At 39.0% G+C, this 18,345-nt stretch overlaps 1 protein-coding gene across 1 annotated transcript; it reads right to left on the reverse strand.

The window, feature by feature from the left end:
* Window positions 1-8,348: 8,348 nt before the first annotated feature.
* Window positions 8,349-9,473, reverse strand: LOC116538292 (olfactory receptor 6P1). Its single transcript, XM_032260558.1, has one exon. It carries the CDS (start codon window positions 9,471-9,473, stop codon window positions 8,520-8,522), a length of 954 nt encoding a protein of 317 aa, XP_032116449.1. The 3' UTR covers window positions 8,349-8,519.
* Window positions 9,474-18,345: the final 8,872 nt, after the last annotated feature.

Here is an 18,345-nt window from a genome sequence, read left to right on the forward strand (position 1 = left end):
TGATACATCAAACCAAAGGTTAGTCTTGAGTAGCAGCTCTGAGTAAAGATTCTGCAGCTAGAGTGCCATGGTTCAAATCCTGGGTCAGTCATGTTCTACTTACATGACCTTGGGCAAATCATTCTGTGTTTCTGTTTTTTTAAATTGAAAAAAATGAAAAAATAAGAGTACTTATCTGTTAGAATTGTTGTGTTGATGGTAGGGGTTATATATATAAGCTGTTTAGAACAACACTTGCCATATAAATACATGCTTTTATGTGTATTTGTATTATGTCAAGCAAATAGGTGTTCAGAAAAGTTAACTTAATTTCCAATCTCCTTTATAATTTACTTGCACACGAGCATAAGAATTTTTGTCATTTTTGAAATTTCCAGAATATTTGAATGAAACAATGAAGCTGTTTTTGACTTAGTCACGAGTTAACTGGCTTCTCATCAAGAGATTGTCCAATTTTTCCAGTTTTCGTGTTAAAGTAGAGGCAGAGCCCACTGGATGCTACTTCTTAAATAAAGTTCTGTTTATTTAATTTATAAAAGTTGATGAAATATAGATGACTGAGACCCTTAAAAATTATTTAAAAATTACTGGACTAAGGATTCTCAAGGAAGGAGACTTTTCCCAGCTTACTGCTTTTGAATACAATGTCTGTTACATAGTAGGCACCTAAAATATCTGCTCACTGAGGAAATGAGCTGAGTCCTATTTTATTTAAATGACATAAAAATGTGTAACTTTAGTGCAGAGGAAGATAAGGAATACCAGAAGCTCCTGGCTGATTAAGTACTATTGGGAGATTTGTAGAAAAAATATGATTACTATCTAAGATCTTTAACAAAAAATCTTCCTAACTAGTATTGTGAACTGAGGAACTAATACAAATAAACCATGATCTTTTCTTGGTTTATAGTACTTTCTCAATACCAAAATATATCTTTTTTTTTTTTTTTTTTGAGACGGAGTTTCGCTCTTGTTACCCAGGCTGGAGTGCAATGGCGCGATCTCGGCTCACTGCAACCTCCGCCTCCTGGGTTCAGGCAATTCTCCTGCCTCAACCTCCTGAGTAGCTGGGATTACAGGCACGCGCCACCATGCCCAGCTGATTTTTTGTAGTTTTAGTAGAGACGGGGTTTCACCATGTTGACCAGGATGGTCTCTATCTCTTGACCTCGTGATCCACCCGTCTCGGCCTCCCAAAGTGCTGGGATTACAGGCGTGAGCCACCGCACCCGGCCCAAAATATATCTTTAGAACTATGAGTGCTTAAAGTGAAAAAAATCTTAAGTTATTATTTTCTGTCAAAAAAGAAATAGTTTTAAGAGTTAGTATTAAAAAACAATAGGTAGACTACATCTGTGAGTGGAATGAGAAAACGTACATGCTTAAATATTGTAAGAAGTTGGGCTCTGAGGAAATACTCAGAATAATTATGCATTTTTCTTTGGTGAGAAGAAATGGAGTAATTTTTAAATGAATAAGTTTACTAGGGAAACATTTTTCTTTTGTGTTAGTATTTTATAATTCTTTCTGAAAATTCTAAAGTTTCTATATCTTCTCTTAAGTCACAAAAATTTTGAGATAATCATGTCCTGTGCCTTCTACAAGGTGTCTTGTGAATGAAAATCGCAAAATTTTTATTTTCTTTTTAAATTTGAGTACATTCTTGGTCAACTGGATGAACAGTGCTGCTATTTTAAAAGAGATTAATTTCATTAAAAAAATAATGATACCCCATTCTCCACAATGTGCTTATTTTACATTGCATGCCTGGTCAAAACATCTCCTATACCACAGAAATATATACAACTACTATGCACCCACTGTTTTTTAATCACACGGCCAAAATAAATAAAATAATGATAAGCTTCCCTGCATGCTACTTTGTTAGTTTACACGCTACTTTACAAATTAAGAACCTTAAAAAGTAGGGAGGCGCCAAGATGGCCGAGAGAAGACAACACCAGAATGCAGCTCCCAGCAAATAAGAGCACAGGGCTAGGGGACTTGACGATTCCAAACGAGGTGCTGGGTTCGTTTTGGTGGGACTGATACGGCACTGAAAATAGCCCAGGGAAGGAGCCACAGGGCGAGAGCCGCCCAGGGGGGCAAATCAAGAACGCGCGGGGGGTGGGAGGAGGGGCGGGGGGGGCGTCCCCACTTGAAACATGCAGCCGGCTCGGAGGGTCGGGGACTTAACCCCTCAATGCTCCATTTCGTATCTTGTGCTTACCTCATCTCTCCTGCAACCCACGGTCCACCAGAGCCCAGCCAGACGGTGGGGCGCTGTGTGCAGTCCGTGCAAATCTGAGCAGTGGCTCCCGCCAGGCGGGAGTTGTCACAGGGACCTGGGCGGAAGTTTGCATTAACGCCAGCGGGACAGACCGTCCCACAGAGGGAGGCAGAGTTGGAAGCAAGGAAACAGACCGCGAGGCCTGGCAGGCCCCACCTCCACAGAGTTCAAACTGAAGCCCTCGCTAGAGAGCTCGCCAGCAATTACACCAGCTTGACCCCAGCTAGGAAGATTCAGCTGGGGAAGGAGAGACGCCATCGGGAAGGCAGCGCCAGTCTCACCTGTGAACAAACTCCGGGAAAGGGACACCCACCCAGCAACCTGACTGAACCCGAGAGCCCAGCAACGCCCCCTACAGGCCAAAAAAGATACAGCTCCAACCTCAACAGAAGAAAAGTCCACTGAGAGACTCCTCCTGAAATCACCAACTTCAAAGATCAAAGGGAGATAAATCCATGAAGGTGGGGAAAAAAAAAAAAAACAGCACAAGAAAAAAAACACCAAGGAACAGAACACCTCTTTTCCTCCCAGGAATCACAACTCCTCACCATCAAGGGAACAAAAAAAGAGAATGAATTTGATGAATTGACAGAAGTAGGCTTCAGAAGGTGGGTAATAAACTTCTCTGAGTTAAAAGACCATGTTCTAACCCAATTCAAAGAAACTAAGAACCTTGAAAAAAGGTCAGACTAAGTGCTAACTAGTAGCTTAGAGTAGAACATAATAACAAGCTTAGAGTAGAACATAAACGACTTGATGGAGCTGAAAAACGCAGCACGAGAACTTCACGAGGCATACACAAGTGTCAACAGCTGAATTGATCAAGCAGAAGAAAGAATATCAGAGACAGAAGATCAAATCAATGAAATAAAATGAGAAGGCAAGATTAAAGAAAAAAGAGTGAAAAAAAATGAACACAGCCTCCAAGAACTATGGGATTATGTGAAAAGACCTAATCTATGCTTGATCAGCATACCTGAATGTGACGGGGAGAATGAATCCAAGTTGGAAAATACTCTTCAAGATATTATCCAAGAGAACTTTCCCAACCTAACAAGGCAGGCCTACATTCAAACCCAGGAAATACAGAGAACACCACAAAGATACTCCTCAAGGAGAGCAAACCCAAGGCACATAATTGTCAGATTCACCAAGGTTGAAATGAAGAAAAATATCCTAAGGGCAGCCAGAGAGAAAGGTCGGTGTACCCACAAAGGGAAGCCCATCAGACTCACAGCGGATCTCTCAGCAGAAACCCTGAAAGCTAGAAGGGAGTGGGGGCCAATATTCAACATCCTTAAAGAAAAGAACTTTCAACCCAGAATTTCATATCTGGCCAAACTAAGCTTTATAAGTGAAGGAGAAATAAAATCCTTTGTGGACAAGCAATTGCTGAGAGATTTTGTCACTACAAGACCTGCCTTACAAGAGCTACTGAAGGAAATACTAAACAAGGAAAGGAACAACTAGTACTAGCCACTGCCAAAAATGTACCAAATGGTAAAGAACAATGATGCAATGAAGAAACCATGTCAAATAAAGGAGAAGAAAACCAGCCAGTAACAAAATGGCAACAATTTGTCGTTGTCAACTTCTGATAGCCGGCCACTATGCTGTTTATTTTATGTTTATTTTAGGCTGTGGAAATTATGTTAGACAAAGAGCAAATTAAAGTAATTTTCTTATTCAAGTTCACAATGAGCCATAAAGCAGCAGAGACAACTTGCAACATCAGCAACACATTTGACCCAGGAACTGCTAACGAATGTGCAGTGTAGGGGTGGTTCCAGAAGTTTTGCAAAGGAGACGAGAGCCTTGACGATGAGGAACATAGTGGCCGGCTATCAGAAGTTGACAACAACAAATTGAGAGCAATCATCAAAGCCGACCCTTTTACAACTACAGTACATGAGAAGTTGCCAAAGAACTCAACGTAGACCATTCTCTGATTGTTTGGCATTTGAAGAAATTGGAAAGGTGAAAAAACTTGATAAGTGAGCGCCCTTGAGCTGAGTGAAAATAAAAACAAATAGTCATTTGGAAGTGTTGTCTTCTCTTATGCTATGCAACAACAATGAACCATTTATTGATCAGATTGTGACTTGTAAAGAAAAGTAAACTTCATATAGCAATCGGTGAAGGCCAGCTCAGTGGTTAGACGAGAAGAAGCTCCAAAGCACTTTGCAAAGTCAAAATCTTGCACCAAGAAAAAGTCATCGTCACCGTTTGGTGATCTGCTGCCTGTCTGATCCGCTACAGCTTTCTGAATCCCAGCAAAACCATTACATCTGAGAAGTAAGCTCAGCAAACTAATTAGATGCAATAAAAACCGTAACACCTGTAGCCAGCATTGGTCAAGAGAAAGGGCTCAATTCTCCACCACAATGCCCAACTGATGTCACACAACCAATGCTTCAAAAGTTTAATGAATTGGGCTACGAAGCTTTAGTTTATCCACCACATTCACTTGACCTGTCGCCAACCAGATACCACTTCTTCAAGCATCTTGACAACTTTTTGTAGGAAAAACACTTTCACAACCAGCAGGATGAAGAAAATGCTTTCTAAGAGTTCATCAAACCCCGAAGCATGGAATTTTACACTACAGGAATAAGCAGACTTATTTCTCATTGGCAAAAATATATTGATTGTAATGGTTCCTATTTTGCTTAATAGAGATGTGTTTGAGCCTAGTTATAATGGTTTAAAATTCACAGTACAGAGCTGCAATTACTTTTGCACCAACCTAGTTCAATTTTTCAGCCATACTGCGAAACACTCATGATTTTCATATATTTCTGTATCTCTACCCTTAGTGTGTTGACCTTTTTTCCCATATTTATTACCTTCCAGATGGCTTCTGGAATTCCAGGCGTCAGATCCAGATTCAAAAAAGGGCAAGGGACAGTGCTAGCAGCAGCACCAGACATATCTTTTTCTCTAAAAGACAACCTCTCCAGCAGAATTCCATTTATATTTTACTGAGAAAAAATTAGATACATAGCCAGTCTTAGTTTCAAGAGAAGCTGAGATATCAGCTATATGGCATCAATGTAGGTTTGTTGCCTGAAATATCAGCTATATGGCATCAATGTAGGCATGTTTTCAGCTTCAAAAATTAGATTATCCTAGTAATGAAAAATGAGGTCCCTTTTGGCCAGGCAACTAAAAAACTCACTTTTTTTCTTATTTGAAACTGAGTTGCAAATAACAACCATTTTCAAAGCAGGTTTTATATTAAAATCACCATTGTTGGAGTAAAATAGAATGTTTGAAGAAATCTATGTAGTAAGCAGTTAGAAACCCTCAACACCAAGTAATGCACTATAGGAATCTCTCACAGTACAGGAAGAATAAATCAAAAGCACTGTGATCTTCCAATGAGGGAAATATGACTATGACATAATGAGAGTTATAGATATAGCATGTTTTAATCATTTTTTAAAGGAGGAACTTCACCAACTCAATCTGATGACATCTTGGCACAATTTTAGATTATATAATTGGAAATGCTAAACTTTCTGGTCAACTTGTTACCTACTCTACATAGTTACAAAGATGGCTGGAGCTTTCCTTTCTATATATGTTTTAGAGAAAGCCAATTCTCCAATCTCAGTTTGAATAAGACTGAGTTTAATACATGGTTAATAGAGGGCCGAGCGCGGTGGCTCAAGCCTGTAATCCCAGCACTTTGGGAGGCCGAGACGGGTGGATCACGAGGTCAAGAGATCGAGACCATCCTGGTCAACATGGTGAAACCCCGTCTCTACTAAAACTACAAAAAATTAGCTGGGCATGGTGGCGCGTGCCTGTAATCCCAGCTACTCAGGAGGCTGAGGCAGGAGAATTGCCTGAACCCAGGAGGTGGAGGTTGCGGTGAGCCGAGATCACGCCATTGCACTCCAGCCTGGGTAACAAGAGCGAAACTCCGTCTCAAAAAAAAAAAAAAAAAATACATGGTTAATAGAATGGGCACATCTATTAGAAAGCATATCATGATATTTGTAATAATAAAATGATAATAATGATGAAGCTTGGCATTTATTAAATACTTACTGTGAGTTAACTGTATTACATGCCAGAAGGTCTTCTTAGGTTCCACCAAACAAACTCACACACTAGCAAAGGCCTCACCTGGCATAAAATTAACTCAGGGAAACAGGATAATAAATCCAACGTTCCAGAAGGGCAGTTTTAGGAGTTTCTGTTATGGGAAAGAAGTCTTGAATGCAGTTGAAGGAATAGACTTTGTCATTTAAAGTCACAGCTCAGGTAAGAGGACATAAGATTCCCATCAAGAGGTGCAGTGTCCACCTTAACTTGGAATTCTCAAGTCCTGTAAGCACCTGTATCACTTGTAACATTTTCATGGGCTTTCATAGCTCCTAGAATTCCCCGCAAAAGGCATACCAAGTTACAAAAGTAGCCTGAAGCTATCATTTCCCACTAGATATCTATAACATATTCATCATCCTCCCAGTTCAGAGGTTGTTTACTGATCAGAGATAATTTGTACTACAAGTAATGTTGCATAGTAATGTTTATTATGTTTCTAGGGAACCAGAACTAGAAATTAACCCAAGATCAAATCAACCCACAAAGAAAGAGAAAAAAAGAAAATCCTAACCCCTTGCCCACATATGCATTATTTATTTGATATTAACAACGAGCCCATATGATGGAAAAGATATTATTTTTGTTATCAAAGAGAAACTAAGAGCAGTGATGTAACATTCCTTGCCTATGATCACATAACTTGTTATTAGTAAAGCCAGGATCAAATTGAAATTTGCTAGTTCTAGGGTCTGAATTCTGAGCTCCACGTCTCTCATAATTTATGAAAGGAGGTGAGAACATAATGTAAATTGAGCTATATTCAGAGATGTTTCCAAGACTATTTAGAAATTGCATGAAAACAGACAACTGAAACTGTTTTAAGTATCAGATCTTTCATTGTTATTTTGTTTTTAATACTGGAAAATCTAAAATGGTTGTTGATAAAGTAGTTTCCGTTGACGGACACACGTCTCTTTCTCCCCCAAAACCTCTCAAACCAGGCAAATGTGCATTGACCCAACAATCTGTGTTCATTGGAATTTGTTCAATTGTATGTTTATTTTTTTGTTTCACATATCTCACGTCTAAATAATCATTGAATTTGGCTCAATATGCATAAATGAGCCTGGATTCAAGATATAAAAAATTTCTCTGAGCAATTCAAGCAACTTTCTAAAAATATCAAAGGAGCTTGCCAGGATGTCTATGATTCAGGCTATGAACCTGAGGCATCCTAATTGCCATAGGGATATCTGCATCCTATCTATGGCTCTTCAATCTTCTTTTTTATAAAGGCATTTTCTGCTCTTACAGTCCTTCGACTGGGAACTCAATTTAAAACTTTTGACAACTGGTATGGCCCTGTTACTAAGTAGTTAAAACAGGTGCTGGCCATAGTGAAGAAGAAGATCTGAGTAAGTTTCCTATAACATTTTACCTACTACCTGGTCAATATTTATTAGGTCAACCAGCTTTATATTCCCCTGAGATTCAAAGAAGGGCGATGGAGAGGATATTAGCCATATTGAGTCGTGAGTATAGGGCTAAATAGCAGCATTGCATCTCTCTCTGCTTTGACTTTCAATGAATGTGAGTTTTGTAGAGGTAAAGGGTATTGATTAGATGACATGAAATTTAGTTCTTGGGGTATAACATACTTGTTCAGTTTCTTATGAAAGTGGGATTTGAGAGTCTGGATCTTCGAAATTGTTCCATTGAATTCTACCTATTTTTTTTAGTGACATATTTACCAGTAAGTTCCCTTTTATTTTCATGTTATATTCTCACTTCTAAAATAATGGGCTTGATCTAGACTAGGGAATCCCAAACTGTCTATGAAATAGGAGTTCCTAAGAAGTTTTGAAAATTATTCATAGCAGGGTTATATTCCAGACATGCTTAGTAAGACTCTCCACATATTTTTTGGGGGGGAATCTTTATTTTAACAAATTCCCAAGTGATTCTTACATAGCTAGCCCAGCCTTAGTTTGAAAACCCCTGTAAAAAAAAACTAAATGATTCATAAACTTTTATTTGTGTCAGAAGGTCCCAGACAATATTTAGAGAAACTGTTGGCAAGTTATATTTATGTTCCCTTTAAACCCACTCCGATTCCTTGAGGAAGCCCTACTAAGATTCCCATATTTTCACCCCTCCCAGGACCTATCGTATATCAATCCGCAACATCCCTAGGATAGCGACATCTGCCCATCACTGTCTTCCTGAAGGCATCCTTTACCTCCTTGTTCCTCAAGCAGTAGATGGCTGGGTTGAGGAATGGTACAATGATAGTGTAGAGCACAGAGATCATCTTGTTGTGGTTGAAGGTGTACATGGCTCGGGGCCGTGCATAGGTGAAGAGAGTGGAGGAGTAGTAGATAACAACCACTGCCAGATGAGCGGCACACATGGCAAAGGCTTTCCAGCGTCCCTGGGAAGTAGAGATCCTCAGGATGGCTGCAATGATGGCAGCGTATGATGAAACCACAGCCAATAGAGGGAGTAGAATCATCACCAAGGCCAGAAGGAAGTCTACTAGCTCTGCTTGCTCCTTGTCAGAGCAGGTAAGGTTGAGTAGTGGGGAAATATCACAGAAAAAGTGGTTGATGATGTTGGGTCCACAGTAGGACAATTGGGAAATAAAAAGAAGCTTCATCATGGAGCTGAAGAAGCCACTTCCCCAAGAGGCAGCAGCAAGGCGAGTTGCCAGACTGGAAGGCATGAGACTAGGGTAACGGAGGGGTCCACAGATGGCCAGGTAGCGGTCATAGGCCATAACTGCCAACAGCACACACTCAGTACAGGCTAAGGCAATAAAGAAGTAGAGTTGGGTCATGCAACCCACATAGGAGACTGTACCATCCCTGGTAAGAAAGGCTGCCAAGAGCCGAGGAATGGTGACATTGATGTACCATAGCTCCAGGAGAGAGAGATGGCCAAGGAAAAAGTACATGGGGCGATGAAGGCTTGGGGTGAGCCATATTGTGATGACAATGAGTGCATTCTCCAACAATGTCAGAAGGTAAATTATAAAAAAAAGGACAAAGAGGAGCAGCTGGAGGGGTGGAGCGGTAGGGAAACCCACCAAGACAAAGTCCTCAACATGGCCTCCACTCAAATTTCTCATGGTCTTCATCCACTTGAGTGCCTAAAATAAATCACAGGAAGAACAAGAGGTTTGAAAGACAGGTGCAACAAACCACCAACATAGCCTCAAAGGTTATAACCACTGAAGATGCTTAAGGGTATATTAATTATTATATCATTTTTCCTCTTCATTTTGCTGTTTTGTCTCTCACCTTAAATAAATGTTATCAGAACTGAGTACTCAATTACCTAGCGATCTTAATTACAGTTGGTATTTGATAAATACTTTCTGAATGATTTCAAAACTGATGCCAAGCATTTGATTCTCATTTCTTGTCAAGGACATGTTCTTTCCTTACATCCCTTAGAAACAACTATAAATTCCTAAGCCCCGAGCACCTTTTCTCAGTTTTTGCTGAATGAGTGAATAACAGAAGTTCTGACCTCAAGCTGGAGCCCACAAGCTTGTCTCTCAAGGGAAACTGTACTAAGAGGAAGTAATAACTCAAGGAGATTGCTTGAACTATAATGCAAGGCAACATGGCAGTATGAAGGTTGGTTTGAAACTATTCATTTCCAAATGGAGAGAAAATTCAGTACAAAACAGATAATGAAGCTCTGCTCCAGAGAATAGTTATTTTTCCATTCATTTTACATATACATTTGAATACATTTTTAGTGCTAGAATTAGTCTTGTTTCCAGGAGGTATACTAGGTTAAAAAATGGACCTCCTAAAAGTTGTGCATCTCTTAATTCCTGGAATCTGTAAATGTTACATCATTCGGCACGTATTTTGCAAATGCGATTAAATTAAGGACTTTGAGATGGAGGGCTTATCCTGAATTTTTCAGGTGGGCCTTGAATACAGTCAAAAAGGTCTTTACAAGACTAAGGCAGAGTGAAGTTTGAAACAGATGCCCAGAAATTTGAAACAGAGGCAATGTGAAGATGAAGCAGAAAAAGATTTAAGGATGCTGGCCTTAAAGACTGAAATGATTTGGCCACAAGACAAAAAATGCCTGCCGCCATCAGAAGCTAAAGTGCCAAGAAAGAATTTCTCAAGAGCGTCCGGGGGAGTGCAGCTCTGCCTGTTTCTTGAATTGAGCCAAGTGATACTGATTTTGGATTTCTGGCCTCCAGAACTCTGAGACAATAAATCTCTGTTAAAAGCCACCACATTTGTGGCAGTTTGTTACAGCAACAATGGGAAACTGATGCAGCTGGTGAGGCCGGAAAATGAAAGAGGAAGCAATTTTTCCAACCGTTCTCCTAGGCTATTCCAGTCTCCTATCAACACTGCTAGTGACCTAACATCTCCAGGAAAACTGGTAAAATTACAAGTCTGACTTGAGATTGGGTCACATGTCATTAAGCATTTTCATTTTTGGTGTGATTTCAGTACCTGTCTTTAATGTTATTTTCCTCTATGAAACTTTAAAAATGATATGCTAGTTGCATAGTTTTAACTTGACATCATTTTTTTTTTAAGATGTGTTCTTGCTATGTTGTCCAGGCTGCACTCGAACTTCTGAGCTCAAGGAATCCTTTCACTTCAGCCTCCTGTGTAGCTAGGACTGCAGACACAACATCTATTTGTTATCAGACATTTATGTGGCCACCGAGAGTCTAATTTTGTACAGCATTGTGAGAACTGAAACTATTAGATTACTTCTTTATGTATTCAACAAAATCTAAATATCAATGCTATGGTAATGATATCCACTAATACTTGCTTAAACAAATACATAAATGAACACATCTTTTTAAAACTGGAAATTTTACATCATTTATTTCACCAAACTCATAATTCATGGTATTGTCATATATTTATAATTGCAAGTCTTTTATTGATTTCTCTGTATCTACCTATGTTTTCGTTTACTGTGCTTTAAAGACTATGAGTGCTTCATAAAATACTTCCTCTAGCTGTTATGTAACTAGCATACATTTACCTAAAGCAATATAAATATAAATATATAAAACATCTAAAATATATTGTACAAAAAATTTTAAATTTATTGGAAAACTATCTCATAATAATGTATATTATGCTTTTGTCCAATGTTTGTGTGCATTGTAAGACTTATTACCACAATGAGAAAGATTCTAGCATTGATTCTATTGTGAATTTTCATTTTAGAGAGTAAACACTAAGAAAGCTAGTTCACATATAAGTGATATTGATGTACCATAGCTCCGTGAATGAAAGTTTGTTATAGAAGAACACTAGATTATTTAAACTTTTAATTAATTGTATGCCAGAAAATATTCAGTAACATATCATCAAAATTATTTTTGTTGCTCTATTAGCTGACAGCTTGATTAGCTTCTATTTCAATTGTGTTGAAAGAAACAGATTGTAAACCACTGACCTGGTAATGGATTTGATATCCAGTTCTTAGTCCTTTATTTTCTCGACACTGACATTGACATTGGCACTAACTTACACTCTTGGACACTGCCATGTGACAAGATTTTGCTATGCCTTTCTTTGTTAAAAAAATGAAAAGAGAAGTGGAAAAGGAAAAGACACTTTCTCTAGCAGATCAATTTTAAGAGCTCTTAAGGGAGTTGAAGATGAGAGAATCAGTCCTTTGGCACTATTCCTGCTTGGACCTTGGAAGATTTTTGTTTTTGTACCCTCAAGTGTCCAAAAAGTCCAGTTTGGAAACAGTGCCTTAATGCTTCAGATACTTTTCTGAGTAAGAGTTTAAAGAGAAGGTATGCATGGCAAGGTTAGGGACAGGGCAGGAAGGAAGTCCGTCATTCCCCAGGAGTAGGTAACAACAGAGGATGGGAAAAGCTTGAAAATGATGGCTGGAAACTCTCAAGAGACAAGGTAAGGGAATTGAGATGCTAAGGCAGACTGAACAATGACAGAATATCTGAAGAGGGACTTGTCCTCATCCCTCTATTATCAGTGTAACAGAGCAGTAGCAAAATATAGTAGGCACTCAGTAAATATTACTAGAATGGGGTTCAGTCTTGATTTGTGTAGGCTTGAATTTAAATCATTCAGATTCACATTATACTTAGAAAATATAGATAATTGAACTAAAGGAAAACTAGGGTTCTTGTTCAGTTACTGCACTGCATAAAATTGGTTGACATTCCAACTTACCAGGTCAGTCCTGAGGGATGTGGGAAAAAAGTTGTTGGAAAATGGAGTGAAAGGTGGGAAGCAGCCATAGAAATGTACTGACTGTTCACAAGTTTGTTGGAAGCCAATGTTGTTCTGTAGCCTACCATGGGTTAGATTGCCTGCTGATTCAAAGACAAGCCTGAAAGTTGGTCCCCTTGTGCCCAGAGGTACCCATACTCCTACCTCCTGCCCACTACTCAGTAATATGTGTCATGATCTTCATGGTTTCCAGCTAAGTTGCTGAAAACTGAATCCTGTTTGTTATTTCGTCTGGCCTGCTACTGCCAAGAATTTTCTCCTCCAACCAAGGCAACTCCAACCCCTATTTTCCACCAGAAACGGTCTGTTGTTTTATTCTTTCCCTGCTCCAAGTCTGCCCTCCCTTTCTGAAGAGGCCTTCCTTGGTAGATTACTTCTGAATCATTGTACTCAGATCCCTTCTGTAGCTCTGAGCATATCAGGGCCCCGTGCCCACTGAACTCTTCTTGTATTTGCCCTTTTTTTTTTTGTTTCTGGTTTGCTTTAACTTTTAGGTACGTCTGTTCTCCACAATCAGTCTGGGATCCCATCCTCCTTTACTAGCTTTACAAAATGTTTGTATCAGGGGAGGATTCTACCATCAGGGTGGCACAGTACATCTTAGCCTGCAATGCTGACAGTCACACAGTGATGGTCTCTTTAAACATACACTTCTCATTTGGCAACTTAGGTTCCAAGTAATAATTAATAGGGAGCACCTTGAAGATTTCTCCCATTGCATTTTCCCTCAGAACCAAGAACAGCTCCTTATGGGTTGGTCTTCTCAGGACTAGATGATATTGATGCTATTGTACAATATACCTTTTATTTGCCTTTGAATGTTCCCTTTCACCATTACACTTCCCTTTACTCCTATTTACCATTCCTCTTATCTATTCCTCCAGTCACATCAGAGTTCTTCAAGACACCACTCTGTTATTTTACATCTGATCTTTTGCACATGAATAAACATAATAAACAACGGTGCCTCTGTGACGACTTTGTCCAAAAGGTCCTTCACACTCACAGCTACTATTATGACCATGACTCTGTTAATAGATCTATGGGGTAGCTGTGTATCTTCCTGGATTTTTTTCTCCTTGGTACCAGAGATCTCACTTGTTCTTTTCTAGTTAAGTTCATCGCTTTGGCCACAATACATAAACAATACATATTTATCAAATTAGTTAAGAAATGAATACGGTAATACTTTAAGAACTTGGAAACTTAAAAGGTAGAATATCATTTCAGGGGTAGAATGTCGAATCCGTTTTATTATTTATGAAATAGTTCGGCTGCTGCCGCTGCTGGTAATATTTGTCATTCTTACTTCATTAGACTATATCACATTAAAAGAGACAATTAGCTGAGAATTATTTGCCCATAATGTGAAAAATTTCATTATTGTAAAGCACCGTGGTGATGCCACAGGTCTGTGGGCTTGAAACCATGTCAATATAACTTAGATCATCTTAATTGGTGATTCACACCAGCACATTTGCCTGGATTCTTGCTTAACCTCTACCTTCTAGAGTTACATAAGTGAAGGTTAGTAGTAGATTGCCTGGTGTCCAGTGGTGCTGGGAAGCAACACAAGCCTTCACCTGGAGACACATTGGGCAGAGCCCCGTGCCTACGCATATCCCACACCCAAAGAAAACTTTTTTTCTTTTTGTTTCTTTTTGTTTCTCTTGAATTCCTCATTTTATCATCACAAAGTGAAGAATCTTAATGTACCTACCAAAAGCTGGTGAATTAACAACAGAGGACTATCTGAAATTATTATAATTACCGTCATATCTACAAGGCATATAAAGAAGATATAATAATAATTGATAACTCTGTGCAGAGTATTTTTCATATGCTAACTTAATTCTCTCAGCATCCCAGTGAGTTTAAGCACCATTATTTCTATTTGTAAATGACACAGATAAGCCTTTTGTTTTTTCTCAAGATCATACCTCTAGAAAATTGTAGATGTGGAATAAACCTAAATCTGTCTATAAAGGTATGGTGGGAAATTTAGCCTCTGTCCTATACATCTGCCGTGGAAATAAGCAAACGTCCATGGATATAGCCAGATGGACTCACTTATATAAGAATAAAGGTTTTTTGTTTGTTTCTTTGGCTTCTCTGTGTATGGTAGTCAAATTCATTCAATAGTTTTTTTTTTTTTTCAAATCTCATTCAAATTCATAGATATAAACTTAATATAATTGGTATTTCTTTGAGTCTTGCCTTAGGGCAAGTGAAGTGCTACACCCTAAATACACCAAGATTGGCGTTTGCCTCTTTTACATGGCTTTCTGCTTTCTGGATTCCCCTTTCCCACACATGTTTTCCTGCCCTGACCAAAGTCTTTACAAATCTCTAGCATTTTACCACATCACCACTTAAAAAAAAAAATCCCTCACCCTTGTGAACATTTCAAATGCATGTCTCGGGTGCTACTTCTAGAATCATAAGCATATAATTAAAAGGTTAAAAAGACAGGGTACTCACTCTGAGATGTTCGAATGATTAAGCTTATTCAAATTTTAAGCACATTGTATATCTTGAGAAATTCAAGCGGTTTTCAGGATTATAAGGAACTGAAAATTATAGGGAATGGATGAAGGATTTGAGGATGTCTAACCTGAAAAAGGACACAATTTCTTACAGAAGTTCACCTACTTCTTTGCTTGCCTGTCTTCCATATTCACACACATACCCTGCTTTTGGGTGTTTGTCAATAGGCTGGTTATCTTTTGCAGGTATGGTTTGGGCAGGTATGGTTTGCTCTAGGAACTCTTCAATTAACTTGATACTTCATGCTGGTCTCTAAGTTGTTTGTGGCATGATAGGGCTGAGGCTTGGCAGATGGGGCCCTGAAGCGAACAGGGGCAGTGGTAGCCAGCCCTTATTACGTTTTCCTCGTTACATCCTCATCAGGGACATAGCTCCTTAGTAGGTATTGTCATGGTGATCTATCTCTCCCCAACAAGATTATATCCAAGTTGCCTCAGGGACCATTTGTTCAAGGGCAGAGGAGATACAATAAAAGAACATTGTCCGGAGGGACATGGGTATGCGCTGAAGTGGAGTAAAGTCCTCGGGTTCATTGCCTGAGTGCCATCCATGTAGTGCTTCTGCAAATCTTATTTTCAGAGGTACCTAAGAGGTGCATAGATATAATGATAATTCAATGCTAAAATTCTAGTGAGGAAGTAAAACAAAAAAGTAAGAGTTATGGACAAATTAATTCTGATGGGTTATTTAGACTATTACATTTTTTGAGAAGATGTTTATTTTAAAACTCTGTTCACTCTTGCCTGATTTCACTTGTTTGTGTTTACATATTGGAAGAGATGATTTATCTCTCTTCCATAAGTCTATAGGTTCCATGAGAAAAGTCCATTTGCTGCTTGCCCTTCTTTACAACCCTTTGTAAATAAAACCGGAAGCACAGGGAAGCTCTCAGGATAATTGGTGGGAAGATGTGTAGAGGAGTGCTTGTGAATTCCTGATTCCTGCCTTAGATCTGAGTCTGTTTGTGAAAATAATGGGAGTTTCTTTCTCTCACAACTCTGGTTTTCCTGACTGTCATTTATACCCAGGTTGCTTCTTTGCTCTTGGTCCATTGAACTGTCATAAATGGAGTAGCGTACCTTGTAGGGTGTGCGCTAACCAGCCTGTCACTGCAAGTGTTCAAGCAGAGCCCAGATGACCTGTTTAGGATGCAGTATTGGAGAGGGAGTGCCTGCAGTGAAAATGATGGCTCTCTTCTCTTGGCAATAATGGCAATTTGTTGTTACTGCAGAACAGTAGAGTTATAAGTAATTACTTTGCAAAAGATTAAATGATGCTATAAGGAGTTAGGGAAATACAGTTATCACTGAGATTTTAGCTCAAAGTGGTAAGGAGATGGTAACGTTCAGAAAACACAGAAGGCGGAACAACATGAGAAAGCCAGAGATGAGTTCAGGCTTGACATATGAAGCTCAAGGGAAAGCAGATATATGCAGCAATAAATCAGAAATAATGGCTTGGATCTTACGTCTGTCTTCAGATTATAAACTTGGGAGTCTGCATTAATAAATATGTATAATCACACTTGATCAATGTAACCAGAGGAATACAGTTGAGAACAAAAAGAAAGGAAGAGATGGATGTAAAGGAGATACTTGAGCAATGCAAAGGAGGAAAAAGACCAAAAGTCTAAGACAGGAATTGTAAGAGTACAGTGTTTTCTGGAGGTTAAAGGGCTAGACAGTTTCAGGAAGGTGAGGGTGGTGAGAAAACAAGAAAAAAGTATGAAAATAAAAAAGAGGAAGCTATTTTTATACTTATTCCTGTTGGTGCAAAAAATACACAATTGCCATTTACTGAATAATCGCTATGTACTGTATACTGGACATTTTGCTAAAAACTTCATAAATGTAGGGCCGGGCGCGGTGGCTCAAGCCTGTAATCCCAGCACTTTGGGAGGCCGAGGCGGGTGGATCACGAGGTCAAGAGATCAAGACCATCCTGGTCAACATGGTGAAACCCCGTCTCTACTAAAAATACAAAAAATTAGCTGGGCATGGTGGCGCGTGCCTGTAATCCCAGCTACTCAGGAGGCTGAGGCAGGAGAATTGCCTGAACCCAGGAGGCGGAGGTTGCGGTGAGCCGAGATCGCGCCATTGCACTCCAGCCTGGGTAGCAAGAGCGAAACTCCGTCTCAAAAAAAAAAAAAAAAAAAAACAAAAAAAAACTTCATAAATGTTTTATTTATCTTAGCAATAAAATGTAGCTACAACCCAAACAAGTTTAGATTGGTACAAAAATACAACCACTTAAATAAGATATAATTGTATTTCTCTTTCATGAACCCCACAGTGATGAGTGGTTCACAGCTGGCAGGGCCTGTGGAGCAGCTTGACTTCACAAGGTTGTGTAAACCACAGGCAGATGGTTGGTCCTCCCAGACTCAGTAGAAAGCTTCCATTGGCAAGACCAAGGCACTGGTCTGGTTTTCCATATCCTAGCCATCAGGAAAGCAGAAAGAGAGAAACTGATCTTAAGAGTGAGATATAGAAGCTTCACCCATCATTTACACTTATATCTCATTGATAAGAACTTGGTCACATGATAGTCAAACCTGGCCACAAAGAAAGCTAAGGAATGTAATAATTAACTGGCCATTTGTGTACTCAGCCAAAATTCCAGAGGGTTTTATTACTAAACTCACAATAAGAATATATATTCTCATTGACAATTTCAGATACAAGAAATTATGATCCTGTTAAAGAGGTAAAAACGATGCTTTAAAAAGGTAAGTGATTATCACAGAATCACACACTTAGTATGTGGCAAAGACAGAAATTAAACTCAGGTCACATTGATTCCGAGTTTATTTTTAGATGCCTGTAGATTCGTATGCAATTATGGTAAATAATACAGAAAGACCTCATGTATACTTTACCTAATTATCCTCAAGTGTAATGTCTTACAAAACTATACAATGCTGTGACAGCTAGGATGTTGATATTATTACAGTGAAGGTACAGAACATGTCAATCACAAGTCCATACTGTGACTCTTCTATAGGGACATTCACTTTTCTCATACCCACATTCCATTCTTAACCCTTGGCAGCCTGGCAACCACTAATCTATTCTCAATTTTGATAATTGCTTCATTTGAAGAATACTATACACACACACACACACGTGTGTGTGTGTATACATATATGACAGAATCACAAACCTAGTATGTGACAAAGACTAA

The sequence above is a fragment of the Sapajus apella genome, unplaced genomic scaffold, assembly GCF_009761245.1.
Source record: "Sapajus apella isolate SASKATOON/1434 unplaced genomic scaffold, GSC_monkey_1.0 scaffold119, whole genome shotgun sequence".
NCBI classification, from domain to species: Eukaryota; Metazoa; Chordata; class Mammalia; order Primates; family Cebidae; genus Sapajus; species Sapajus apella.

Coding starts and splice junctions, on each gene's coding strand:
- LOC116538292 (XM_032260558.1), bottom strand. CDS start 9,473: ATGAGAAATTTGAGTGGAGGCCATGTTGAGGACTTTGTCTTGGTGGGT.